This window comes from Mizuhopecten yessoensis, unplaced genomic scaffold (genome assembly GCF_002113885.1).
Source record: "Mizuhopecten yessoensis strain PY_sf001 unplaced genomic scaffold, ASM211388v2 scaffold1961, whole genome shotgun sequence".
Lineage (NCBI taxonomy): Eukaryota > Metazoa > Mollusca > Bivalvia > Pectinida > Pectinidae > Mizuhopecten > Mizuhopecten yessoensis.
In genome coordinates this window covers 768,754-796,391 of record NW_018404308.1, presented here as the reverse complement: position 1 = coordinate 796,391, position 27,638 = coordinate 768,754, and the positions used below count along the sequence as shown (strand labels likewise).

The window sequence follows — 27,638 nt, the reverse complement described above, 5'->3', positions numbered from 1 at the left end:
GTAACCCGCCCCTCTATGAGCCGGGGATGGTTCCCGTACCCCGCCCCTCTATGAGCCGAGGATGGAACCCGTAACCCGCCTCTCTATGAGCCTGGGATGGTACCCGCAACCCGCCCCTCTACGAGCCGGGGATGGTACCCGTAACCCGCCCTCTACGAGCTGAAGATGGTACCCGTAGCCCGTCTCTTTATGAGCCGGGGATGGTATCCGTAACCCGCCTCTCTATGAGGTGGGGATGTTACCCGTAACCCGCCCCTCTATGAGCCGGGGATGGTACCTGTAACCCGCCCCTCTATGAGCCGGGGATGGTATCCGTAACCCGCCTCTCTATGAGCCGGGGATGGTACCTGTAACCCGCCCCTCTATGAGCCGGGGATGGTTTCCGTTACCCGCCCTCTATGAGCCGGGGATGGTATCCGTAACCCGCCTCTCTATGAGGTGGGGATGTTACCCGTAACCCGCCCCTCTATGAGCCGGGGATTGTACCCGTAACCCGCCCCTCTATGAGCCGGGGATGGTACCTTTACCCCGCCCCTCTATGAGCCGGGGATTGTACCCGTAACCCGCCCCGCTATGAGCCGGGGATGGTTCCTGTAACCCGACCCTCTATGAGCAGGGGATGGTAACCGTTACCCGCCCCTCTATGAGCCGGGGATGGTACCTGTAACCCGCCCCTCTATGAGCCGGGGATGGTAACCGTTACCCGCCCCTCTATGAGCCGGGGATGGTACCCATAACCCGCCCCTCTATGAGCCGGGGATGGTTCCTGTAACCCGCCCCTCTATGAGCCGGGGATGGTAACCGTTACCCGCCCCTCTATGAGCCGGGGATGGTTCCTGTACCCCGCCCCTCTATGAGCAGGGGATGGTAACCGTTACCCGCCCCTCTATGAGCCGGGGATGGTTCCTGTAACCCGCCCCTCTATGAGCGGGGGATGGTACCCGTACCCCGCCCCTCTATGAGCCGGGGATGGTTTCCGTTCCCCGCCCTCTATGAGCCGGGGATGGTATCCGTAACCCGCCTCTCTATGAGGTGGGGATGTTACCCGTAACCCGCCCCTCTATGAGCCGGGGATTGTACCCGTAACCCTCCCCTCTATGAGCCGGGGATGGTTCCTGTAACCCGACCCTCTATGAGCAGGGGATGGTAACCGTTACCCGCCCCTCTATGAGCCGGGGATGGTTCCCGTACCCCGCCCCTCTATGAGCCAGGGATGGTACCTGTAACCCGACCCTCTATGAGCCGGGGATGGTTTCCGTTACCCGCCCTCTATGAGCCGGGGATGGTATCCGTAACCCGCCTCTCTATGAGCCGGGGATGGTACCTGTAACCCGCCCCTCTATGAGCCGGGGATTGTACCCGTAACCCTCCCCTCTATGAGCCGGGGATGGTTCCTGTAACCCGCCCCTCTATGAGCCGGGGATTGTACCCGTAACCCTCCCCTCTATGAGCCGGGGATGGTTCCTGTAACCCGACCCTCTATGAGCAGGGGATGGTACCCGTTCCCCGCCCCTCTATGAGCCGGGGATGGTTCCCGTACCCCGCCCCTCTATGAGCCAGGGATGGTACCTGTAACCCGACCCTCTATGAGCCGGGGATGGTTTCCGTTACCCGCCCTCTATGAGCCGGGGATGGTATCCGTAACCCGCCTCTCTATGAGCCGGGGATGGTTCCCGTAACCCGCCTCTCTATGAGGTGGGGATTGCACCCGTAACCCGCCTCTCTATGAGCCGGGAATGGTTCCCGTAACCCGCCTCTCTATGAGGTGGGGATGTTACCCGTACCCCGCCCCTCTATGAGCCGGGGATGGTAACCGTTACCCGCCCCTCTATGAGCCGGGGATGGTACCCATAACCCGCCCCTCTATGAGCCGGGGATGGTTCCTGTACCCCGCCCCTCTATGAGCAGGGGATGGTAACCGTTACCCGCCCCTCTATGAGCCGGGGATGGTACCCATAACCCGCCCCTCTATGAGCCGGGGATGGTAACCGTTACCCGCCCCTCTATGAGCCGGGGATGGTTCCCGTTACCCGCCCTCTATGAGCCGGGGATGGTATCCGTAACCCGCCTCTCTATGAGCCGGGGATGGTTCCCGTACCCCGCCCCTCTATGAGCCGGGGATGACATCCGTAGCCCGCCTCTCTATGAGGTGGGGATTGCACCCGTAACCCGCCTCTCTATGAGCCGGGAATGGTTCCCGTAACCCGCCTCTCTATGAGGTGGGGATGGCACCCGTAACCCGCCTCTCTATGAGCCAGGGATGGCACCCGTAACCCGCCTCTCTATGAGCCGGGGATGGTTCCCGTACCCCGCCCCTCTATGAGCCGGGGATGACATCCGTAGCCCGCCTCTCTATGAGGTGGGGATTGCACCCGTAACCCGCCTCTCTATAAGCCGGGGATGGCACCCGTAACCCGCCCCTCTATGAGCCGGGGATTGTACCCGTACCCCGCCCCTCTATGAGCCGGGGATGACATCCGTAGCCCGCCTCTCTATGAGCCGGGGATGGTACCCGTCACCCGCCCCTCTATGAGGTGGGGATGAAACCCGTAACCCGCCCCTCTATGAGCCGGGGATGGTATCCGTAACCCGCCTCTCTATGAGCCGGGGATGGTTCCCGTAACCCGCCTCTCTATGAGGTGGGGATTGCACCCGTAACCCGCCTCTCTATAAGCCGGGGATGGCATCCGTAGCCCGCCTCTCTATGAGCCGGGGATGATATCCGTAACCCGCCTCTCTATGAGGTGGGGATGGCACCCGTAACCCGCCTCTCTATGAGCCAGGGATGGTTCCCGTAACCCGCCTCTCTATGAGGTGGGGATTGCACCCGTAACCCGCCTCTCTATGAGCCGGGGATGGCACCCGTAACCCGCCTCTCTATGAGCCGGGGATGGTACCCGTCACCCGCCCCTCTATGAGGTGGGGATGAAACCCGTAACCCGCCTCTCTATGAGCCGGGGATGGTTCCCGTAACAAGCCCCTCTATGAGCCGGGGATGGTACCCGTTATAGCTATAGGGTGTACAGTTGGACATTCTACCGACTTTGTCACAGTGAAGGCTCTCTCCGCGTTGAGGAGAAATCTCGAGGCATTACACGTAATTGATAGCACTTTGAGTTGATGTAATTGGTGTAGCATGGGAGACTTGCTCCTAAATGTCTACATAATGAGGCTGGTAACAGGCGGAGCCTGGACGAGCGTGTAAGTGCTGTGTACGTCCGACCACTTTCGCGCACACACAGGCGATTACACATTACAATCAACGAAATGGAGCGAAAAAGCAAAAAAAATCACCATAAAAATCTAACTCACTTCCTTCAGTTTCTAGGATTGAATTCAAATCTTCGCCATTTCCGAGATTCTAGAGCCAACGCTAATCAAACACACCAAGGTTGTTGTTGGCATTTTAGAATGCTGTACTCGCTAAATTTGTTTCCTGCTGAAACAAAACAAAATTTCAATTATTATTGCTTTTCTGAAAACTTCCAAGTTGAAATGCCGACGATGCCGTTGTGAATTGACGAGTGCCGATCTGGGTTCAGTGTATGTTTGATGTGATCGAAACCCCAAGATTCTATTGAATTGAGATTGAACACGTTATTGTAGCTGATTTGTTCATGGCGGAAGTGTAAATAATGGCCAGGCGGAAGTGTAAATAATGGCCAGGTGGAGTGTAAATAATGGCCAGGCGGAAGTGTAAATAATGGCCAGGCGGTGCTTTCGTTGTTCAATGTGCTTTCTCTTATTGTCTGTCTTTCAGTTTAAAACTATCTTTTTCGTTTTCAATCGGCATCGTATGACACCGCGGAGTCTGAGGAGAAAATGACTTAATAGCTAACGCGCCATGTAACACCACGCGGCAAGGCCCTTTACCGACTAGCATCTGACGCAGGACAGATCATCACTAATGCATAGTCCATGTTCGATGCACGCTTGGAATTGATAAATAACATTAAATCAGCGAGCTAAATCACACAATACACTAGGAGAGATTCGGTCAATTACTTGGAATTGAAAGCGGAGTTAATCAGCTATGAACCAATGACAATTATAGTTTATCAAGGAAGCATTAGTTCAGCTACTGCTATTGACACTCGCGATCAGTTTCATCAGTTACAGGATTTTTCTACCTATCCGCAATATCAGCTTGTTAGTTTGAATATTTACCAACCGAATCCTTTCAAAAATAGCAGGACGAATCGGATCCTCGACCAACTACACAGAAAGCACAATTTGTATTTTTTTCCCCCAATAACGACTTGCACTAAAACAAAAAATAACCCTGATTAAAAAATATTGTAATACATGATGATAAAATAAACAAACACAGAATTTACAATACATGCTTACGAAATGAATAAACGTAAAATTAATAAAACACACTAACAAATATGAATGTATACTGCATGTGAACACAATAAATAAACACGAAAGTAACACCTATACAATTCCGAACACATGGGTCTATAATTAACAAACATTCAATTTACAATACACGCTAACGTACTGTTCATAACACATGCTAACAACATACATTTTTAATTCAGCAATAGACAGAACTTCTTTGTGCCAAACATACACTGCATTAACATAACTATATAAAATTTACATAACTATATAATAGTAGAACAGTGACAATACAAACTTTGATGCAGGTCATGACGTCAGGAGGGACGTTACTCCTGATTGAATATATCAATTGTTCCTGATCTCATTCGCTATAAAAATGAAAACGGCAATATTTTGAACTATAATCTTGTTCGTCGACTAAGTTAAATTTGCAAACTTTGGGCCACTTGGGAGACGATGATACCTTCTCTCAATATATATACACCCCATTAGGAACTAATACTCGTCCTCCATGACCACACAACAATTACATGTATGACTCTCATACCATCAAAGAGTCATACCATCACCCTTCAGGAAAAACGACTGGCTGTATCACACTGCATGTCGTTAAGGCGAAATGCCTGCCCCACCCCTGCAGAATCGTGGGTTTTTCTCTGTGTCTTCTGTTGATGGGACACCGAAGAATCCACAATTGATCTACTGCCCCCTATGTAACATTTGGGATATTTATATTTTCTCTCTATTTCCTGACAACACTTTCGCTTCCCAGTGCCTTGCTTTGTGATACATGTAACTCACTTATGACCGTAATGTTGAGCGTTTGCCCAAGTGGGGTAGGTAATGGAATCTGTCCCCAGGCCGAGACATACCAAAGTTCTTCAAATGGTAGATATTGTTCCCTGCTAAACGTTCAGCATTTAGGGTCATCGCAACGATTGTCAGTATAATGTAATCGGATGGGATACTGTGTTGGGTGCTGTCGGCATGGTATTTCATTGAGGTAGAACTCAAAAGTCGGTATCAGATCTGCGCTATCAGGACGCAAACGCACAATCATACTCTGTCTGCCTCCAACAAGCACACATGGAGTTCTTAAATGACCTAAGCAGTTTACAAGGACTTTAAACCCTATAAAACCAAACCAAACTCTCATATCAACATACCACACTATGCCATTGGTAATACAGTCTACCAACATGAGAAAGCACATCACTTGTATCATTCACTCAATAACCCACGTTATACACAAACAGGTAGTAAATATCGTGTGCCGACAGTGAGATATATTGCATGCTTTCCCTATCCATGGATATCAGTTTTCCACCTGACATTTTGCATAACGTTTTCAATGGCAGCGTGCACACAGGGGGTTATGCCAGGTAATTAATCTCTATTACGGCTCGTCTACACGCCAGCAACGATCTTGATCTCGTTGTGATGTTTTAATACTTTTTTTTTCTGTGACAGAAACGCCAACCTCTGCTGGAAAAATCCAAAATATAACAGAATAAATTTCTGTTTTAATACAAGACGTTACTGGAAAAGAAGGACGAGTTTGGGGAGATTTCAACACTCACATAGGACGCTTATTTGGACAAAGGGATGAAAGGGGATTTATTTAATCTGTATTTTGTCTACGAATTTCAATAAAAAACATATTTATCGCGACTTGCGTCTGTTCCGTCGCAGAGAGAGGTATCCTCCGTGAACGCCAGGAGGCAAACGTGGGTATTTGTAGCAGTAATCAAGCTGAAATAAAACCAAAATATATTCATGCAATTAGAGAAATCAAAGAGCGCCAGATTGAAGTCTGCGATATTTCAATGTTCAACGTAGGTTTGTCGATTGTGTAATCATGCCTTTACTATGTAAACGATTAGTAGCCGTCAGTCAGTCTGTCCTGTAAATCTATGAACAGAAGTCGGTCTTGTCCCTGTATATACAACTAAAAGTGGATATGAACAGAAATTGTCCTTAATTTAATTGGGCGAGTCAACTACTACCGCCATTCTGCTCGTGTTGGCGTCTCGCGCGCCCGTTGCAGCATGTCAGCGTCAACCCGTGTCATGGCATGTTCTTGTAAATGGTGGCAGTACGACATCGTTACTCCGGTAAACTTAATTTGGCGGAGAAGCTTCTGAGCCGACTTAACGATAAAGGATTCAAGTACATGTCATCCGTGTCATTATGGGCGCGTATCCATGTAGATCGTACCATAGAAACCCGGTCTCCTCGTGTACCATTTCTCATCACAGAGTTCTGATAAAATCTTTACTTAGTCATGTACCAACATGTGAACACTATCCGGCCTTTATCATAAGAGTAGTTGTGGACTGTTTATCAGGAAACTCTCGCCCTCTCAAATTTTCGCCCTTCAATGGTTCAACCGTTTTCACCCTTTTCGTATTATTACTATTATGCTATGTTGTGTGTTTATCTACACCGCGATAGTTAATCTGCGGCAAAAATTTCCCGGTACACAGTATAAGCCATTTTGGCTCCAATATTTTGGATGAGTTTAGTATATCACAGCGTGTCAAAACAGAATTCTAAAATGTAACGTGAATTCTCTGGTTTGTGGTCGTTTACAGGACGCCAGCCGTTACAGAGCAAGGGGACGGTCGTACCAGTCACCAAAGTCCGAGAGATCTCCCCGGGTAAATGGGGCTACCAGATACTTGGGGTCGAGGACAAAAAGGTCAACATTAAAGTGTGCTCCGGAAGTGACGCAATCGTCGGCAGGTACCAGTTATTTATCGATACAACACACAAGGAAAATGACGGCACTATCGAGACGTGTCGCTACAGTCACCCTGACGACATATACGTCATCTTCAACCCATGGTGCCCAGGTAACCTTTAATCATGTCTTATAACTCCATTAATGTCGAATCTTTGAAAGAAATATTAGAAAGTAATGCGGGGAAGGTCAGATACTACTTGACCGGAAGTTAACATCATCTGTATCCGTTCATTATACTTCTCTACCCTGTTGTCCGGAACCCTCCTGTCACAGCTCACTTTTGATTTTGCAGACGACCTGGTGTTCCTCGATGACGAGAACCTGCGGCAAGAGTACGTGGTAAATGAGACCGGACGGATATGGATGGGAACTGTCCGGAAGTTCTGTGTCCGCCCGTGGAATTTCGCCCAGGTTGGCCATAATTAGCTGAGAATCGTAAAATGAGGATTGTGTTCAGCCTCCATTTCCGATAGACAAAACTGGAATATAGTCTAGATTCTTGTTAATTAAGAACATTATATATTTCATATTTACGTCTTTCATTGGCGGATCTCGGACTTGTTAACGAATGAAATGTACTAGTATCCCATTGGTTATATCTGAATCCGACACAATTTCATCTTTGTCTTTTGATGCTTCAGTGCATGATTTTTATTTGCCCCGAATCATCTTTGTTTTAAGGCTTTAAAGAATGTCTTCTGTCGGTACCAAAAATATCGCTCCCTCCTATACACGGCTATTCTAACAGTGAGATCAATACTACCTTATCTTTTCAGTAAGTTATATTCTCCCGGTTTTTACTCCATTACTGGCGCCTACTTCGGTATCTACGAAATATCGGCAATCCAATTTCCTTTTCTTTCCTTTACAATCCTTCGAACCTTCTATCTGTGTGCTCGGATCCCCCTGACATGATTCTTTATCAATTAAATCTGCCGCCCTCGTCAGTGACGGCAGGCCTGCCATTATGCTGGCCGGTTGACTGTTCCCGGGACTCGTTTATCGCTCCCTTGGTGTACATGCTTAATGCGTGCTGTATTCATACCAGACCTGAGGCAAGACTTTCATGGCGACTGTCACGCATAAACTGTCTCCTAATGGTGAGCAAGCGTCAGGCCAAAGCTTTCTCGACCTCCAAAATGACAGCAATCTCCAAAATTGGAAGCAATCCTTTGTTGTCCAATCCTAGATAGAAAGTGCAGTCGGTCCTTTCCTATAGAATGAAATCGACTCCGTCGTAAACCAACATCTAACACGTATTTGTCTTTATAATCACCCTCAAAAATGATAACCGTAAATTTGAAAAATGGGAGTAAATGGTCACAGTTGGGGTTTATTCACGGTCTTTATAGCGCAATACAGCTTGTGTAGGTTAGTATCTCTCTATTAACGTCGCTGATATGTTGGGACAAGTACTTGTCAAAACGTCTCTGATACCTAATATATACCACCGTTTATACCTTAAACACAATTATATCAATTATATTGCCAACTTGCCCGTCACGCCCGTCACCTAATACACTGTTGGAGTTTGTTATTAGTGCTGTACACTAGACGATAACCGGGTGCACGTTAAATACATATTTTTTTACGCAATCTTACCATTTTTCGTTTGGGCTATGACAACTTAGAATAAATTACTATTGAAGTACGACTTATGGGACGTACATACGATTCTATATTGTACAGAAAGACCACATCACATTTATATTTTCAGTTTGATGATGTTTGTCTCGTGGCAGCTCTGGCCATGATGGAGAAATCCGAACTGGGGGATCCGGCCAGGGGAAATCCTCTACTGGTCGTCCGTGCTCTGTCACGTGTGGTGAGTGACACAGGTAGATGCCAACCGAATGCTATGTATGATAGGTATTACTATTATGATAAATTGAGACTGTTCTCTGATAGTAATGTATGGAGAAGAAAAAGGACCTCGGTGTCAGGCGAGTTCTCAGGGGAAATGACGTCACGGAGTAGTGCCCAGGGTCAACAAGAGTCGTCCAGAGTCAATGGCAAATCAAAGACACACGATACTATACTAAATAGAACTCATGAGACTATCCAATTGTTATCCTAGAAAATACCATGTGATAAATGTACTAATAGAGAGTTGGTTTGTTTTGGGTTTTGCGCCCTATAAACACATAAGGTCATACATGTGTGGTGTCAATAGATAATGGGGCTACGGAAGGGGCACAGCCCACCGGGTCACGTGGTTCCGACAACGAGCTGAAATGCCCAAGAAAGGGGAACTAGAAACGACATTTTTGCAATGGTACACAAGTCAATTTTGGTATCCTATATTACCTTAGCAGAGTAAAATCCTACATCACGACCATGTATGCAGTTGGATACAAAAAGGTATATTGTGATGTCCCCGAACTTAAGTTGGAAGACGGTAACAGCCACGCCGTTGTGTTGATTACAACGTAATGGAAACCTAAGCTCTGCAAATGAACTATAAGGACTTCCTTCTGTAGCGGAGACTGTTGTCAGATGTAAAATGAGACGAGGGGATACAAGAAAATGGGTTCTGGCCTAATGAAATGTAGCAGAATCTCCAGCTTTCTCTTTTAATCATCTACACGATAGCTGCCAAATTGTAAAATGATCTAGCTGTCGGATTCCCATGCGTCAACGGTAGATTAGAAGTAATGTTGTTGAATTTCAAAAGAAAGTATCGGTGTTTCTTCAGGTTTGTAGTCATGCAATGGTCTAGACGCTACTAGCTTCAGAAGGTTAACTATGTACTGTTACACACACATCATTGTAGATAGCTCAATGTTTGTCACATAATGTCGTATACCATTCTTTCAGATCAACAACAACGAGCGGGATGGGGGAGTGTTGATTGGGAACTGGTCCGGCAAATATGACGATGGTGTCGCGCCATATGCATGGAATGGAAGTGCCGCCATTTTGGAAGAGTTCTTGAAGAAGAGGAAGGGCGTTAAGTTCGGACAGTGCTGGACTTTCGCAGCTGTTGCCACCACAGGTGCGCGTGTTTCTATTAGCAGTCTGTATGCCGACTTTTTAATACTCCACATGACTCTTGATAGCTTTCATAAGAAAACTGAAAGTTAAGATCACTTAATTCTGTGTCAAATGTTTGTTGGTCGGTTTTATGTTCGTCATAAACGATAGTAGATCACAGTTGTCTTTTCTGAAACAGATAAACATTTTGAGGTTATACATACACAAAAATAATTGCCTTTCTGAACGTACATAATAAGTATTGTACCACCATCCCAGTTTCGGCATTCTTTCCTTGTTAAATCCTTGATTGAGCATTCGTCCGTCAACTCGTCTGTCCATTTACTTATCAGTACGTATACAGTAAGATCTTGATATAATGCCCCTTATTCCATGTGCCATTGCGCTTACCGTAAATATATTTCAAAGCCTCCTAAGATGTCATTTTTACAATTCACCCAATTTATCGGCTAACCCTTTAGAACGCCTAAATTTCTCTTAACAAATATTGGCAGTATAACGAGGCGTTACTGTACGTGTTCCGTCCTATGTGTTCCAGTGTTTCGCGCCCTGGGAATACCGACAAGATGTGTGACCAACTTCAGGTCTGCGCATGACAGCGACTTCAGCACGCAGATCGACAACTTTTGGACGGAGAGTGGCAAGCCTCGGAAAATGATGAATGACACAATATGGTAATTAATAAATCGATACAACGTGTAATATGTCTCATTAAACATTGAATATATACTAGCATTTTAGATCATAAGTGTACCAAATTTACGTCATTGCACGTATTACCATTTTTATTTCCTTTAAACGTTGCAAAGAAATGATTCATGAATTGAATTAAAACAGTTTTATTCTTATTCCTAATGAATTATATTACATCGACACAGAAATTAAATACATTTACAAATATTTCGGCTCACTGATACAAATGTACTAGTTGTATGCTAACACGACAGGAGCCAGAATCAGAACGGCGCAATAAAACAGTATAATAAACGCGCCGACAAGTTAACACGTATGTTAGCATACATCACTGAAGTTATTAATGCAAATGTTCACAGGACTACAACTTGATTACAAAGTAACGCGATACACAATGGGTAAGATTCAGTTTACAATAGGTGCTACCTCAGATACACTTCCACATATGCTCCTCATCATAGGAGGGCCGCCGGCTTTGATTTCTATAACACTATTTGTAATGAGCATTGATGATGGCATATGTTCATGTCTGTACCCCGCTGTTGTGTTGTCAGTATTGTAAAAGCTGTCTCCACGTTGTTGTAGGGATTTCCACGTCTGGAACGAGTCCTGGTTTCGCCGTTCGGACCTCCCCAGTGGTTATAATGGTTGGCAGGCCTACGACCCGACTCCACAGGAGTGTTACGAAGGTATTTGGTGTTCAGTGTCTGAAAGGTGTGACTAAAGAGAGGTGACGTCACATTTATTATAATACTTTACCTCTATATAATTAAGTACAAGCAGCCTTGATAATATCGTCGACAGATCTGACGAAAACTGGCATCCTGAGTTGTTGATATCCGTTTAATGGATGAAATATTAAATTGATATTGACGATTAGTACTCTGCAACCACCATTACACGATAGTTTTGACCACTTTTGGATATTTTGGGTGGGGTTGGAGGGTTGGTGTTTTGGAAACAATCCAATATGACATACCTCTTTCGTGTTGGCCTCCAAGAGGGTGACCGCAAGTTTAACTGTACATCAGATTTACCTTTTCCCTTATATTTCTAATTAAATATGCATATTTAAAAGGTCATGACAAAGGAAGTGACAAAAGTACAGAACCCGTTTTGCGACAAAACAAGGCGGGTAAAGACAAAACATGGCGGGTAAAGACCAGAATCGGATTAAGAAAAATAATTATTAGAACTTTCTCAAAAAGAAACACACATCAGATAAAACATCTTAATTACTTTTTACTAAAACCACATTTAGAGGCGTCATGGTGAATGGGTGTGTTATTGTTGCTATGTGACCACTTACGATGGAGACCCCGTGCTTTATCACATCACAATGTACCGTACATGTACATGTTTTGATTTGATGTCTCCCTCGGGAGCGAGACTGAGAACTCGTGATAGAAACCGTTTTAAGTATGATCTTGTTGTGATAGATTCTGACAGGGAATGTTTTCCCAAATGTACACACAGACATTTTATATTTATCTTGAAAAGAAGTGATTCTACGGTGTACTGTCGTGATTCTAAACCAGTGCGTTATATCACGGGCTGTAACAATTTACACCTATTTATCGTTCTCTACTACGTGTTCTGAATACTATTGATATTAGACACATCACGTATAGCCCCCCCGTGTACTTGTAAACAACCCATCATTCAACCAAGATAAATGCACGTGATTTCGTTATGATTGCCTGCACTTGGTGAAATAGAATACCCATAGGATGGCTCAGTAACATGGCATGCGTACAACATCCAAAGGCGGTCGTTACGTAGGTCCATTAAGTAGACGAGATGTGTTTTGAAAACGTATCGAATCAATAGTACATAAAACTTATATACAGTGGTCTGTAGCTAATTGTCAATCGTGGGTCATGATGGGAGATTTGACGGATATGGACACACTGGTCGGGGACGGATATGGACAGACTGGGGTTTGCGTCAGTACTATGTTTACAGACGGCTTCGAGTTATGATTCAGCATTCTTTATTTAAGTTATAGTCTGGAGAACATTATTTATTTTGAAGAAGCCTTATTTCTGCGTGATTATATCAACACTCACATGCGTATGTTTTAATACACTGTGGTGTACGGAACCGATTCGGAATCGTATTAGAAGACCACCAAATGCAAACCACCATTAAGTTCTCCATATCGAGACTCCCTCTCATCCTAAACACTATCGGAGGACATCGCCCGCTGGACTATACATAACTTGACAAGTAAACATGGTAATTCTATTACCCGTCCGGTGACGTAACAGTCAACTGTCCCGTGCCCGCCCCGGGGGATCAACTTCCCTTCCTCCGTCTTAGACTTAAGTGAACCTTTTCCGGAGATGTTTATGAGAACTCGCGGCGTACTTCTCTATTGATTCTGGGCGACAGATAAATGGTCTGGAAATTGTTGCATGACTGCTGTGACGGCTTGTCCAACCGTGTACACTGCGATACATGTCAAACGCACATGCGTATTTCCGGTATAATGGCTGATTATATTCCGTTCATAACGTGAGTGACAATCATTAGTGAAATAGGAGACAATGCACAAGATGAGTAAAAAGTCGTTCACAAAATTTTGTAAGGGTTTATTCATACACATTATCTCACAGACCCGGCCCGTCAGTCCATCACGTGAGCAATCTTTTTATTTTTTTATTTCTAAGAAACACTTAGACAGATTACACTTACATGTAGGTAGATCAGTTCATACCTACTTACCTTTCTGTTACACAAGATCTGGTTGACCTCTGGTTCAGTACATAGATATACAATTAATATTTACATTAATCGATACATTTTTTAGGAAGTCGCAGGAGCTGCCTTATGAGGCGCTAACTACTAGTCCTATACCACCTAGCTAATATCTCCCCATGTGTGTATGCCTGCGTGTGTGCTGGAGATGCATTGTGTTCTGTTTGTAGTGGGACCGTACTTCCAACGGTATCATTTAAAGTGCACCTCATTTGAATGCTATAACACAGATACGGCAGCATCCACCCCAGACCAGTTTATACTCCACTTGGATTGTTGGAGTTGTGTTAGCAGGAGAAAAAACACTTTCTCTGAATATCTATGCGTACGACGATTTTGGGGATCGAACCCCGGCCGCCTGCGTGGAAGGCCAGAGTGTTAACCACTCGACCAATCCGCCCATGACCTTATAAGGTTACGTTTTACTTCTGGTGTCACCTCTTTTCTGGGTACATTTGACTCCAATTCTGTCATTATTCAATTGTTGGGTATTTTTGATGCGTTCCTTTCATATTGTCACCCCCTCATTCCTCCACTACATTTCTGTATTCCAGGTGTGTTTACCTGTGGTCCTGCCTCGGTGAAAGCCATCCGCGACGGAGAGCTCTATCTGGGGTTCGATGCCAAGTTTCTGTTTGCGGAGGTAAACGGCACGCGCGTTCACTGGACTGTGGACGCGGAGGGGAACATGGAGCCGATAGAGGAGGAACGTGACATCGCTGGGCACTTTATTAGTACCAAGGCAGCGTCAACCATCTCCCGAGAGGACGTCACACACTGCTACAAACACCCTACAGGTATGAAGCGTCGTAACACAGGTACGTCATAACACAGGTACGTCATTAATTAGATACGTCAGCATAGTCTTTAGCTGATGCACGAACGTTAACAGCAGCCACCCCATCCCCAGAAAAAAAGCAAAACAAAATCTGCTGTCAGTGATCGTAAAAGCTCGTTTCATTCTAAGAGAGTTCTGCTATACAGTTGCAGAGAGTTCTGCCATACAGTTGCGCTTATCTACTAGTAAATTGCATATATTCTGATCTTCTTTGAAAATGTCTTTGTCGCCATCTCAAACATCGTTAACTGTGCTTATTCCGCTTGCGATTGTGATTCTATGTACACCTCCTCCGGTCATTCTAGATTCCCAGGAGTACGCAGCCGCCATGGAGCGGGCCAATAACCTGTCCTGTCGAAACTGGAAACCAATTAAAAGTCCAGGCGCGTGTGATGTAGACTTTACATTCAGCGGAGAGATGAAGAAAAATGGCGATATCCATATCAGTCTGGGCATGTTTAACACCAGCGTTGAAAGTCGAGTAGTGGAGGGAAACATCGTAGCTATTTCAACTAAGTACACCTCAGTGCCAGCCACAGAACTCAGAGAGAGCACCGCTACCAACATCCTAGAACCGGCGTCAGGTCGGTTATGGCAATTACCAAACATTATCTTGTAACTCAAATCAAACATTATCTTGTAACTCAAATCATCTTCCAATCAGCGTCAGGTAGGCTTTAAAAAAACATCAACCAGTATCCAAAAGTCGGCTATAAATGGAGTTATTGTAGGCTGTGATATATCCTCAAAACAGCATCATGTAGTGGTATTCATCAGCCAGGTGTTATTTATTATATAAGCCATGCTATCTGCCATTATCAGGCGGCTATTTCAACAACCAAACAGTTTCAGGTAGGCAAATTATAAACCAATAAGTCAATAAGTCAGTCAGATAGTTTATGACATTTACCATTAAACGCCGGATAGTATGGTATCCACCAATCTGTGTCTTGTAGGCAATGGCAGCTACCTGTCAGCGCCATGTAGGTTAAAAGATCTACAAATTAGAATCAAGTTGAAAATGTCGTCCACTAATCAGCATTAGGGAGACCAAGGAATACATGAATTGAAGATGGATGCATGAATTTCAAGAAGATATTTTTTCAAGTAAAATGGAATTATTGAACCATGAAACTACATAACAAGTTAAATACTGCACGTAAAACATTAAATAAGATCCATAGGTGGGCTCAGACGGGGCTATCTTAGTTGGAGAGAAACCGAATTTATACTCCAGAAAGCGTTATCTCCTAGGCAGGATCGATAATAAGTGTAAAGATTTCAAATAACATCTCTGAAGTTTCTTGTGAATTTAGACCACATATAGTACTGTTTACGTCGAAATTATGTTAAAAAAAGTGTCATTACTTTTTGTGAAATATTAGGATTTAGAGGAAAATGTACGTAACCATTTTTTTTCTATGCATGAAAAAAATACCACTTTATTTTCTTATTCACGTTTAACAGAACAATTTTGTTTAGAGCAACTTTAACAGACTATTGGCATAGTGGTTTTTAAGTTACAATAGTCATGACATTTTCTAATTAGGACGTTGCAAAAATTATCGAAACATGTTTAAGTAGTTGATATATGACATGAAACATTTCATAAAAATTCTCGTGTATTAACTTGTAAATGTAATATTGTTTCTACAGACGGGGAACTGTCATTAACTGTTAAATGCTCAGACTACATCAACAACATTGATCCGGATAGTCACGTCAGCATATACGTCATGGCAACTGTGAAGGAGACCGGTCAGCACGTCATCAAAAGGGATATATTTAGAGCCGAGCACCCGAACCTAGACCTGAAGGTAACCATTGGTGGAATTAATGTTTGATATAACACAATCTAATTAAAATACATATCATCATTATACATTAAGTGCTGAATTAAAATCTGTATTTTAATCAGATTGAAGCTAACATAGATACATTCTTGACGCAGGTCTTCGGTTTCGGTCTCTATCTTCGGCTCTTCCGTCCATTGTGACGCTTGACGTCAAGTGCGCGCCTGCATTAATTGGTGTAAATCATCCATGTTGTTATTACAATCACAATAGCATTAGCTGTGTTCCTTGTGCTTGTCCTTGCCTCGACGGTCTTGTAAAATCTACTTCCTCATTCGGTAGAGAGTTGTTCCATTGGGTTCACTACTAGCTGTTTGTTTGAGTATTCCTAATGTCAGGCTAACACTACTCTTTGCTACGCTATGATTGTGCAATCTTGTGCGTTTTTTGTACGATGCTAAATCTTAGTAATATAATGTCATTTCAGGGTCATATCCATGTGACAAGTTTCGTTTACTTCATATCACCTTTAATGAATACGTCCTTAAATGACATTGGCTGTTGATAGGACGTTAAACCGTGTACAACCATTCTCACCTATAACCCTGTACAACCATTTCCACCTATAACCCTGTACAACCATTCCAACCTATACCCTGTACAACCATTCCAACCTATTCCCTGTACAACCATTCCAACCTATAACCCTGTACAGCCATTCTCACCTATAACCCTGTAAAAACATTCCCACCTATAGCCCTGTACAAGCATTCCCATCTATAATCCTGTACAACCATTCCCATCTAAAACCCTGTAAAAACCATATCACCTATAACCCTGTACAACCAATCCCACCTATAACACTGTACAAACATTCCCACCTATAGCCCTGTACAACCATTCCAACCTATAACCCTGTACAGCCATTCTCACCTATAACCCTGTACACCCATTCCAACCTATACCCTGTACAACCATTCCAACCTATTCCCTGTACAACCATTCCAACCTATTCCCTGTACAACCATTCCAACCTATACCCTGTACAACCATTCCACCCTATAACCCTGTACAGCCATTCTCACCTATAACCCTGTAAAAACATTCCCACCTATAGCCCTGTACAACCATTCCAACCTATACCCTGTACACCCATCCCAACCTATATCCCTGTACAGCCATTCTCACCTATAACCATGTAAAACCATTCTCACCTATAATCCTGTATAACCATTCCCACCTATAATCCTGCACAACCATTCCCACCTTTGATCCTGTACAACCATTTCAATCTATAACCCTGTAAAACCATTATCACCTATAACCCTGTACAACCAATCCCACCTATAACACTGTACAAACATTCCCACCTATAACCCTGTACAACCAGTCTCACCTATAACCCTGTACAACCAATCCCACCTATAACACTGTACAAACATTCCCACCTATAGCCCTGTACAAGCATTCCCATCTATAATCCTGTACAACCATTCCCACCTTTAACTCTGAACAACCATTCCTATTTATAACCCTGTACAACCATTCCCCCCTATAACACTGTACAACCATTCCCATCTATAACCTTGTAAAACCATTCTCACCTATAATCCTGTACAACGATTCCCACCTATAACCCTGTACAACCATTCCCAGCTATAAGACTGTACAACCATTCCCATCTATATCACTGTTCAACCATTCCCATCTATAACCCTGCAAAAACCATATCACCTATAACCCGGTACAACCATTCCCACCTATAGCCCTGTACAACCATTCCCATCTTTAATCCTGTACAACCATTCCCATCGATAACCCTGTAAAAACCATATCACCTATAACCCGGTACAACCATTCCCACCTATAGCCCTGGACAACCATTCCCATCTATAATCCTGTACAACCATTCCCATCTAAAACCCTGTAAAAACCATATCACCTATAACCCTGTACAACCATTTCCACCTATAACCCTGTACAACCATTCTCACCTATAACCCTGTACAACCATTCCCACCTATAGCCCTGTACAACCATTCCCATCTATAATCCTGTACAACCATTCCCATCTATAACCCTGTAAAAACCATATCACCTATAACCCTGTACAACCATTCCCACCCATAACTCTGTACAACCACTCCCACCTGAATTTTGTTGTTGAAAATTTAAGTGTTTTATCGATTGAATAAATTCAGTTTTAAGCTACATGTATAAATGCCAGCCGATGTGAAGTCGAATTCTTGTAATATATTCCCCTTCTGTGATTTTGGTATTGATGAAATGTTTAATATCCGTTTGCTGAAATTCTGGGATCGTATCAGCCGGTTCAGACACACGTACACTAATGGGAAAAGTCTGCTTACTCTTAAACATTTCCTTTGTCCTTGTGATTACAAGTCAACTTTGTGTGTTATCCTTCCCGCACGTATAATTCCAACATCTCTGATTTGGTTTTCGTTGTTGGCGTAATTCCAGTATTTCATCGAGTGATCTTGACATCAATGAAATCACTTCCTTACTCTAACATATTCGGTAACTTTCAACAACATAGATCTGTGGCGTTTCATAGCCGGTCACGATTATTTGGTATTTGTACCAGCTGATCGTCCTTCTCACGTTTAATATAGTTCATGGCGTCATTGTTTTTCATGTTACAGTTTTTCTGGTCAGCTGGTTTCGGTTGTTCCAACACAATTAAGTCATCATCTCTCTTTCCTATTCTACATTTAACCTCCTGTTTACTCATCATGCGCTGCCCATTTGTCAAAAAGAAATCCAGAACACTGGGTTTGTTATTGTCTTGTATTTTAGGACGATGAGTAATGTGTTATATTATAGGAGTCCGTGGCTGCATTCCAAAAGAACTTCCTCTCTTGACGCGACTTAATGATAAAATGTTATATGTTACAGGCGGAGGGGACGGCCACGGTTGGGAAACCCCTGGACGTCATTATCAAGCTGGTCAATACACTGTCTGTACCCCTGTCTGGAGGATACATCAACCTAGAGGGCCCGGGCATGCATAAACCGTCCGCTGTAAAGATCAAGTAAGTCTCGCCATGGCTAACTCTCCTTTCACAGACTATTTCAGAGTTGGGGCTTATTTAACTGATAAGTAATTTAATGTTAAATTGCCTTTGTAACATCATGACTTTAACGCTGGATACCATAAGACACGCCATGAGAACAGCTGTATCGTTAATTCACCTTTTGACGATAACATTAATTCATTCTGGTAAATTGTCCCACTACATCAGTTAAAATCGCAAAGAAGAATTCCAATAGGAGTTTTCCCTTCCTCTTATATAGAAGATGAAGCAATCTAAACGCCGTTTTTTCTGGCTTAGAGAAACTTTCCAAGTCAAGTTTGTTATTGGGCTTTGTGGCGCATTAATGACACTATTTTTTATGCTTTGCAATTATAATTATTTCTCTGTGGCGACATTGATAGAACGCTGAATTTGTAATCAGAACTTCCCGGGTTCGATTTCTGCTATTTTTGTGTTCTCTTGTTTACTTCTTTTTTCAAAACTTCGAATACGAGTAATTCTGTAAAATGCATGGCAACGTGTAGTTTTTATGGACACCTCTTTTGAAAATGCATAAAAAAGTTTCACGATAGTGACAATGGTAATGTCATGGTCTAACTTGTTGCTCTCTTCAGTAAGATACAAAATACTGGTTATATAATAAAATACAAAATACTGGTTATATATCAAAATAAAGACATGAAAATGAAGTTGTGTCAAATATTGTATCAGTATAGAAGAAAGTATATTTGGTTGACATGATGGCCTGATGAACGGAAGTAAAAATGCGGGTCAAAATCAACGTGAACTCCATTGCAATTCACTTAAGTTGCAAGGGGCTTACCAATTCATACACAAACAAATAAACATTCAATACACAACAAAATATTAATTCAATCCAAACCAAATAAACATTCAATACAAACCAAAATATTAATTCAATCCAAACCAAATAAACATTCAATACAAACCAAAATATTAATTCAATCCAAACCAAATAAACATTCAATACACACCAAAATATTAATTCAATCCAAACCAAATAAACATTTAATACACACCAAAATATTAATTCAATCCAAACCAAATAAACATTCAATACAAACCAAAATATTAATTCAATCCAAACCAAATAAACATTCAATACAAACCAAATAAACATTCAATACTCGGTCAAATATGATTTGGTTAAATAATAAACTGTCAATTATTTAACGAAATCATATATAAAGAACCTCTGCTTAAAATATGTTAAAATCTAGTTTGTGAGATGCCAGTCGCGCAATTGTTTGACTAAAAGTCATAAAATTATCCGTCCAAAATGTAATCTTACTTGCCATTGTAAGCCGTTAACATATTATTTTCATGTAATTTACAAAATGTCAAGATAAATCTTTTTGAAATTTGTTTGCAGGAAATCTATTGCCCCGGATGAAGAAATCAGGGAGACAATACAGATAAAACCGAGGCGTGCTGGAAGGCGAGAAATAATCGCTTGTTTTCAGTGTAAACAAATATGTGACGTCACTGGAGTAATTGAAATAGAAGTTGTTGGAGAAAAGTGAACAATTCTTATGCGACATGGTGGTATAGCGTGCTTAACGCGTGTGGCGGGCTAAAACTATTTGATCCGTGTATTACTAAAATATCTGTGTTAGTGTGTGGTGTGCTATACTTATGTATTTAAGGTGTATTGCGTCAATATGTGTGTGGCGTACAATGCAAGTCGTAAGTAAAATAAAGTGTCACAGTCGCGTGATATACTCTGGACGTGCTATACTTGTGTGGCGTACGTTACTTGTGTGAAATATCATGATAATTGTGTGGCGTCCTTAAAGTTCAGTGTATGGCGTGTTATACATGTGTGGCGTGTATATGTATATGTTTTATTTGTGTGTATGAGGTGCTGTACTTATTAGCGGGATCTAATTGTGTAGCATGATACTCTTGTGTCTATACTTATGTGGCATGTATATGTGAATGGTGTGTTCGACTTGTGCGGCGTGGTATTCTTGTATGGCGTGTTTTACTTGTGCGGCGTGCTATACTTGTATGGCGTGTTTGACTTGTGTGACGTGCTATACTTGTATGGCGTGTTATACTTGTGTGACGTGCTATACTTGCATGGCATATTTGACCTGTGCGGCGTGCTGTAATTGTATGGCGTGTTATACTTGTGTGACGTGCGATACTTGTATGGCGTGTTATATTTGAGTGACGTGCTATACTTGTATGGCGTGTTATACTTGTGTGACGTGCTATACTTGTATGGCGTGTTTGACTTGTGCGGCGTGCTATACTTTTGCGGCGTGTTATGCTTGTGCGGCGTGCTATACTTGTGTGACGTGTTATACTTGTGTGACTTGTTATACTTGTGCGGCGTACTATACTTGTGTGACGTGCTATACTTGTGTGACGTGCTTTACTTGTGTGACGTGCTAACCTTGTGTGACGTGCTATACTTGTATGGCGTGCATTATTTGTATGGCGTGTTATACTTGTGTGACGTGCTATACTTGTATGGCGTGTTTGACTTGTGTGACGTGCTATACTTGTGTGACGTGTTATATTTGTGTGACGTGCTATACTTGTGTGACGTGCTATACTTGTATGGCGTGTTTGACTTGTGGGACGTGCTATACTTGTATGGCGTGCTTTATTTGTATGGCGTGTTATACTTGTGTGACGTGCTATACTTGTGTGACGTGCTATACTTGTGCGGCGTGCTATACTTGTGTGATGTGCTATACTTGTGCGGCGTGCATTATTTGTATGGCGTGTAATACTTGTGTGACGTGTTTGACTTGTGCGGCGTGCTATACTTGTATTGAGTGCTATACTTTAATAACGTTTTTTATTTGTATGTCGTTCTATTCTTGTATACATATGTGTCGGACTTGCGTGGTGTTCTATACTTGTGTGACGTGCGATACTTGTATGGCGTGTTATACTGGTGTGATGTGCTATACTTGTATGGCATGTTTGACTTGTGCGGCGTGCTGTAATTGTATTGAGTGCTATACTTGTATAACGTGTTTTATTTGTATGTCGTTCTATTCTTGTGTCTATACCTATGTGTTGGACTTGCGTGGTGTGCTATACTTGAGCAGCGTTCTATAATTGTATGGCGTGCTACATGTATACTTGTATGACATGCTTTATTTGTGTGGCGTGCTCTACTTGTATTTCATAAAAAAAGTTGCGTGGCTATAACATCTGTGTGGCGTGCAATACATGTGTGACAAATACAAGTATGCCACTGTGGCATGTTATACATGTGCTTCCTAAATAATTAGGTGTTGTACTCCTGTGACTTTTATTCCTGCGCTACGTTTATACTGGATTGGCACGCTATACTCGTTTGGCCTGCTATACCTGTACGTTGCGCTACATTTGCATTACGTAAATAATTATGCGGCGTGCTATACTTATGTAACGTTCCATATCTGTGCACTGTAATATACTGAAAGCATAAAAACTGAAACTTTCAATTGACAAGCGCATGGGGTTTAAAGGGAGATAAATATGTGCAACATAAATTATAGACAGGAAGGATGCAATTGCTTCGCAGAGTTCATGGTAGACAAAGGGAAAATGGGCAAAACATTATTTAGAATGCTATGTTCCAACAGAAGATCAGGACAGGTCACGGGATAAGTGGTTAAAACATCAGTTAGAGTGGTCAGGGTTGCTATTCTTCCGACCGAAGGCAATAAGTGCAATTTCTTTTACATTTTATTTACATGTAAGTGCAATATTTTCATATTAAATATGCAATTGTGATATTAACATTGAATTAACATCTACTACTTATCCTTTAACTGTTTCTACATTTCTTATGATTAATATTAAATTACCTTTCTGCCTATAGTATCGTTTGTTTTATTCACTACCCTACATATATGACTACATATTAATTCTCACAGAGGTCCTCTCCTCTTCATCGTCTGTATACCAATCGATATAATTTGCTGGTTCAGAATAATAGATAATACAAATGCCTCTTAGAAGTGTAGTGATTTATATATAAAAGGTTAAAGCCGTGTACAATGCGAAGCCTATTACTTCTATTACTCCAACTTCTGGTAATTAACGATAGCAGGAAAAAGAAAAACAAGAAATGCCGATGTGTCACCAAAAATATAAATGTATCTCAGATATCGATAAAACTCGGGCATAGTATGAACAAAGGACATATTTACAAGGAGATCAAAAAACCCCTTACAAGAATAATAAGACCATGTGTTACGGGAGGGTAAGCGTCGTCTGCTTCATCGACAACACCAACCATGTAAATCCAGGTCAAATGCAAGTAATGCCGAATTAGTGAGCATATTTAAAAGCATTGCCCTTCGTATTACACAAAGACAATATGATATTAAACCAATGAGGTCATGATGGCGACCATAAAACATGCAATGGTCTTCAGCTACAAGTTTGTCCGTCAGCAGTCGCGAATCTAACACCGAAATCATGATGTCACAAAAACTCAACTGCGACATGGATACACCGACCGTAGATTTAGAACAGTGATGTTACTATCACGGAAGAGAAAGATCGCTGTCAGAAACAGGAAATCGTACCGCTTAGTAGTACGTCGTCCCTGTAAGTCGTCACGTTGTAAGTAAAGATGGAGGATTGTGGATTATATAGAAGTGACAAAAGTATCCATAATTTGAAGTATGTACGATCGGTATGGTCAATACATTCATTGTTATTTACAGATAAGGCACATCAAAAACGATATTTAAAGTCATGGCGAAAGCTTTGTTGCTCTTCAATAAATTCATCCTCATATGAAAAGAAAAACAGGTTAGCCAGAAGGGGGCAGGCTTTTTTCAAATGGGAATGTCTACAGCCTACTGTGCCCATCGAACGAGGATATTGTCACCCTGGAACTCACTCCATCGTTCTTATCACCATGGAACACTCCATCGTTCTAACAGTTTCATCGTCAATACATTTTATTTTGGTCTTTTACCCGGTTTTTACAAAACTTTTTTTCTGTGTATGGGTTTCATACAATGTAAGCGTACATCAGGCTTCACATGGATAGTTCAAAATCCTCTTCATAAACCCCATTGGTTTCTTCTTGCGTTAAACTCATCTACAACTTTTTGCCCAATCCCTCTAACCTCTTGAGACCTTTCTCCAAATACTCAGAGTAATATATATGATGGTGCTGTCTGCAAACAGCCGAACAGGCAACCGATGCTGTCGGAGGTGTCGCTAACGAATTACAGGAACGACATCGGGCCGACACCTGATGCCATTGGAACTCCGAATATTAGTATCGTCTGCTTCATTGAACTGTTCTCAGCCCAAAACTTCAACTTGGCTTCTTATATGGAGTATACCCTGAATCATTCATTGCCTCTCATCCTATACTGTTTCATCTTCAGGAACAGACTAAGTTGATTGACCTTGTGAAATCCTCTGAGAAAGGTGTGACTATTGTTGGTTCCCTTCCTTTATGTTGTTGACAACGTTTTGAGAAAACGTCGGAGTTTTGAAGAGTTGTTTGTCTCTAAAACTATGCTGCAATTCATAGAGGAAGTTCCTCCCCTGTATCCGAAAAGGTTAATAACGATGATGTGTTCCATGACCCTGCAACATGCAGCCAACATAGGAATTAATTTCTTAGGTCACTGCGCTTCTCCCTATTATCAATTGGTACTCCATTTGGTACTCCTCCAGTCACAACAATAGCACTTTTGTCGTATACCCTCCTGCATATGACGATGAATATCGGAGGGATTGATCTGCCCAGTTACGTTTAAGCCCTTCTTTTTAGAGTCAATGGTTGAACATTTGTTACAGTCTAGGACGTTATGATTCCGTTATCATCCTTCCTAGATGACAGACATGACCAGAATATGTTGGTGTTTGGGCTCCACTGTCACTTTCTATGAGTGTAAACCGATTTTCCATACGGTTTCTTTTATGTCCATATATTCCAGTTCTAGAAGACTGCATCTTTCTCTGACATGGCTATTCCGTTCTTTTCGCGTTTTAAATAAAAATGAACCTTATTTGTTTACAACAATTTTGAAACAAGTAATTAATCATTATTGTTAGTCCGGATGCTAGTGCGCGTCACTGTGCGGAGAGTCTTAATGTGAGAGGAAATCGGAGTATCTGGAGAACTCCCACTTGATCGTATATGTGATTGATCACGTGAATTAAGAGGAGTACTGGCTAATTTCATATTAATAATAACGAGTAAAGTGTCAATATTGAGAACCGTGCCATTACTCAAATGAGTTAAATGTGGCCTTTAAGGTTACGGTAAACCTCGGGGACTTGCACGTCCACTAGCACAGTCTACCATCTTGTATCTTAAAACATGGACGTACCACACACACGGGACTGTACTTTTACATTGTGGTAATACATGTAGATACAGCATACCAAAAATTACTAACTTCATGGATGTATTCACAAACAAAAATTCTTATAAGAGTTCAACAATGTAACAGATACTATAAACAGAGTCATCACACAACAGACTTTATTTCTTCTTTGTCACGAAACCTCATATATACCGCCATAAACATCCCCTTTTATGAGTTAGTGGTTCACATTTCTGGAGTCAAATCCAAGGTCACCATATCTATAAATTCAGTTTGTGTCATCACTCTAAAATTTCATGTTTTCATTCTATTTTCATGAACCTTTCAAATGTGAGTTAATTTTATAAGTGTTTGAGTTTTAATCTTTGGACCAAATTTCTTTTTCTGTCGTCGCTTTACAGACTTCCTTTCTGTTTTCACAGTCATTAGAATATCTGACGTCAGCGACAAACAGTCACTCATTACACTTGACTTGCCTGATCCATTCATTATATCAGATAAAGATTCACAAATTACAGACCGATACCATCAGTACGAACTGTTTGTTTTATATTTAAACCATGACCGATATATCAGGCTATATACATATGTAGCTAAATTTCGGCCCTACTGGCCAACTTTGAAGTTAGATGATATTAGTGTGTGAATGCAGCACTGTTAGTGATTTTGAATTTAATTCACAAACCATATTTCAGCAAAAGAAAACAAGAGCAAATATCTTCACTTGAGAACATTCAAACATTTTTTGAGTAAATATTTATTTGTACATATGTACTTTATTAAAAAAAATCTGTACACTTTCCATACACAATGTAACAAAAACTGGATATTGCATTTAAAAAGGTTTTCCCTTAGTCCTAAAAGAGACGGAATAAATGTCCTTCCAGGTCGGTTTGTTATATTTATATATAAATATATATGTTATAATATTGATTTTTTTTGTTGAAACTATTAAAATGATTGATTTTAACGTACAAGTATCCGTAATGCTTTCAGCAGTCTTACTTGAAGCATATTGACAAACAGTTGAGGTTATTCAAGGAGATTGGCAGATCAAAATTTGGTCAAAAATATAAGTAAGAGCCAACATTGAAAAACAGTGCTATACACCAGGAAGTCCAGAAGAGTGTTCTCCCCTTTCAAAGGAACAACATGACTGTCGGAGTTATCACCCCTGTACCGTTGATCCATTTTCAATCGAAAAGTGGACCTGAGCGCCCTACTTGCAAAGATATATAAAGCCAGATCTGTAGTATATATGTCTCTGCTGCTTGTTACAGGTTTATGATTATCTATATAATTTTCAAAATCTTTGCTTGTTTATGTCTACGGCTGTTGACCTTTTTTTTTTTAACTTTTGCGATACAATGTCGACCGTCTTGTTTTAGGCGGAAGAGTCTCAAGAAAGACAACTCGTGTGCAGACAGGTGTCAAAAATATACAACCGAAAATTGCAATACTAACATTAATTTACCATGATATGTATTAATGTTCACTAAATACACCCGGTGTTATTATTTATACAGTATCAACTAAAATCAATTCGATGTGCTGTTATTGCAATTATTAAATAGTCAGACATTCATTTGACACATATCCGCCTTGGTAGCGCAGTAGGTAGCGCGTCAGTCTCATAATCACAAAAACAGAGCGATCTGAAGGTCGTGAGTTCGATCCTCACCCGGGGCAGGTTTTTTTTCTCATTTATTCATTTGACCAATCAAGTCACTTCAACAATTTTATTTGATACTTCAACAATTATTATCTTATCTAATATATTGATTTATTCTTTATTAAAATTATTAATAATTATATTCTTTATAAAAAAATATAAAAAAATGAGAAAGACCATTAAGCACGACCCCTGGGATATGTCATAGGAATATTGAAGGCACGAAAAAAGCTGTTTGATTGGTGTCGGGTACAAAAAAACCCCTGACCAATCGCTAGGCTGATACCTGTCTCTTGAAGATTACAAAGGAGACGCCCGACTTCAAAGTCTGTCATTTTTACCGTTACGCGACCGCGAGGTTATTTTGATTCCAGGGGTGCGTAGAGCGACTTATGTTTAGGTTT

At 41.9% G+C, this 27,638-nt stretch overlaps 1 protein-coding gene, 1 long non-coding RNA gene and 1 other non-coding gene across 4 annotated transcripts in view; 2 read left to right on the top strand and 1 right to left on the bottom strand.

Annotated features, from left to right (window-relative positions):
• LOC110443584 overlaps positions 1–3,428 on the bottom strand; it is a 28,605-nt gene extending 25,177 nt beyond the window's left edge. Inside the window, exon 1 of the long non-coding RNA XR_002462131.1 lies at positions 3,313–3,428. This is a non-coding gene — a long non-coding RNA (uncharacterized LOC110443584). The remainder of the gene's footprint in view (positions 1–3,312) is intronic.
• LOC110443572 (protein-glutamine gamma-glutamyltransferase K-like) overlaps positions 1–23,077 on the top strand; it is an 84,573-nt gene extending 61,496 nt beyond the window's left edge. For both annotated transcript variants that reach the window (XM_021487860.1, XM_021487867.1), the window contains 11 exons: positions 6,945–7,205; positions 7,389–7,507; positions 8,814–8,921; positions 9,914–10,091; positions 10,629–10,764; positions 11,369–11,472; positions 14,098–14,340; positions 14,687–14,965; positions 16,038–16,198; positions 19,091–19,227; positions 20,624–23,077. In XM_021487860.1, the coding sequence (XP_021343535.1) occupies positions 6,945–7,205; positions 7,389–7,507; positions 8,814–8,921; positions 9,914–10,091; positions 10,629–10,764; positions 11,369–11,472; positions 14,098–14,340; positions 14,687–14,965; positions 16,038–16,198; positions 19,091–19,227; positions 20,624–20,774 (1,877 nt within the window). In that variant the 3' untranslated portion in view covers positions 20,775–23,077. The remainder of the gene's footprint in view (positions 1–6,944; positions 7,206–7,388; positions 7,508–8,813; positions 8,922–9,913; positions 10,092–10,628; positions 10,765–11,368; positions 11,473–14,097; positions 14,341–14,686; positions 14,966–16,037; positions 16,199–19,090; positions 19,228–20,623) is intronic.
• Positions 23,078–27,161: 4,084 nt separating this feature from the next.
• Positions 27,162–27,251, top strand: Trnam-cau. Its single transcript is given in 2 exon segments — positions 27,162–27,198; positions 27,216–27,251. It is a non-coding gene; the product is annotated as a tRNA-Met (tRNA).
• Positions 27,252–27,638: the final 387 nt, after the last annotated feature.